The sequence below is a fragment of the Corapipo altera genome, unplaced genomic scaffold (assembly GCF_003945725.1).
Source record: "Corapipo altera isolate COAL_440 unplaced genomic scaffold, ASM394572v1 48990, whole genome shotgun sequence".
NCBI lineage: Eukaryota > Metazoa > Chordata > Aves > Passeriformes > Pipridae > Corapipo > Corapipo altera.
In genome coordinates this window covers 1-668 of record NW_020893707.1, presented here as the reverse complement: position 1 = coordinate 668, position 668 = coordinate 1, and the positions used below count along the sequence as shown (strand labels likewise).

Sequence of the window (668 nt, the reverse complement as noted above, 5' to 3'; positions counted from 1 at the left end):
GGGGGGGGGGGGGGGGGGGGGGGGGGGGGGGGGGGGGGCACCGGGAACCCCCCCGGGACCCCCTCGGGAACCCCCCCGAACCCCCGCACCTGCCCCAGGACGGGCCCCAGCGGCGGCCCCGGCGCCGCCCCCCCCGCGGGGATGATCATCCGGAGGGGTCTCGGGGCCGCCCCCGGCCCGGGCCGGACCCCCGGCAGCGCCTTCACCGAGCGCGCCGACCGCGACATGGCCGCGGGTCACGTGGGCGCCGCGCCGGGTCACGTGGCCGGGTTTAAACCAATGGGAGGGCGGGGATGGAGGGGGGCGTGGCCAAGGGCTGGAGAGAATCCCCGAGTGGGCGGGGCCAAGGGGTTCAGGGGGGCGGGGCGTCGAGGAGAGACAGCGGCCAAAGGAGGACGGGGGCGTGGCCAAGAGGAGGAGGGGGAGTGGCTTGGAGTTGAGAAGGCGGGGCTAAGCGATGAACGGGAGCGGCGACTTCGAGGGGGCGTGACCAAGGGGCAAAAGGGGCGTGGCAACGGGAAAAGGAGGCGTGATGAAGGGGGTGAAGGGGGCGTGGTCAAGGCGCAGAGGGGGCGGAGCGAAGCTGAGGGGCGGAGCTTGGAGGGCACCGGGGATTCCCCTTCCCCTCCCCCTCTCCGGGGATTCCCCCTCCCCTCCCCCCCCCCCCA

At 75.9% G+C, this 668-nt stretch overlaps 1 protein-coding gene across 1 annotated transcript in view; it reads right to left on the bottom strand.

Annotated features, from left to right (window-relative positions):
* The window catches only part of MRPL11 (mitochondrial ribosomal protein L11), a gene marked incomplete at its 3' end in the record, with an annotated part of 886 nt that extends 339 nt beyond the window's left edge, over positions 1–547 (bottom strand). Inside the window, exon 1 of the mRNA XM_027633799.1 lies at positions 90–547. Within this exon, the coding sequence (XP_027489600.1) occupies positions 90–227 (138 nt within the window). The remainder of the gene's footprint in view (positions 1–89) is intronic.
* Positions 548–668: the final 121 nt, after the last annotated feature.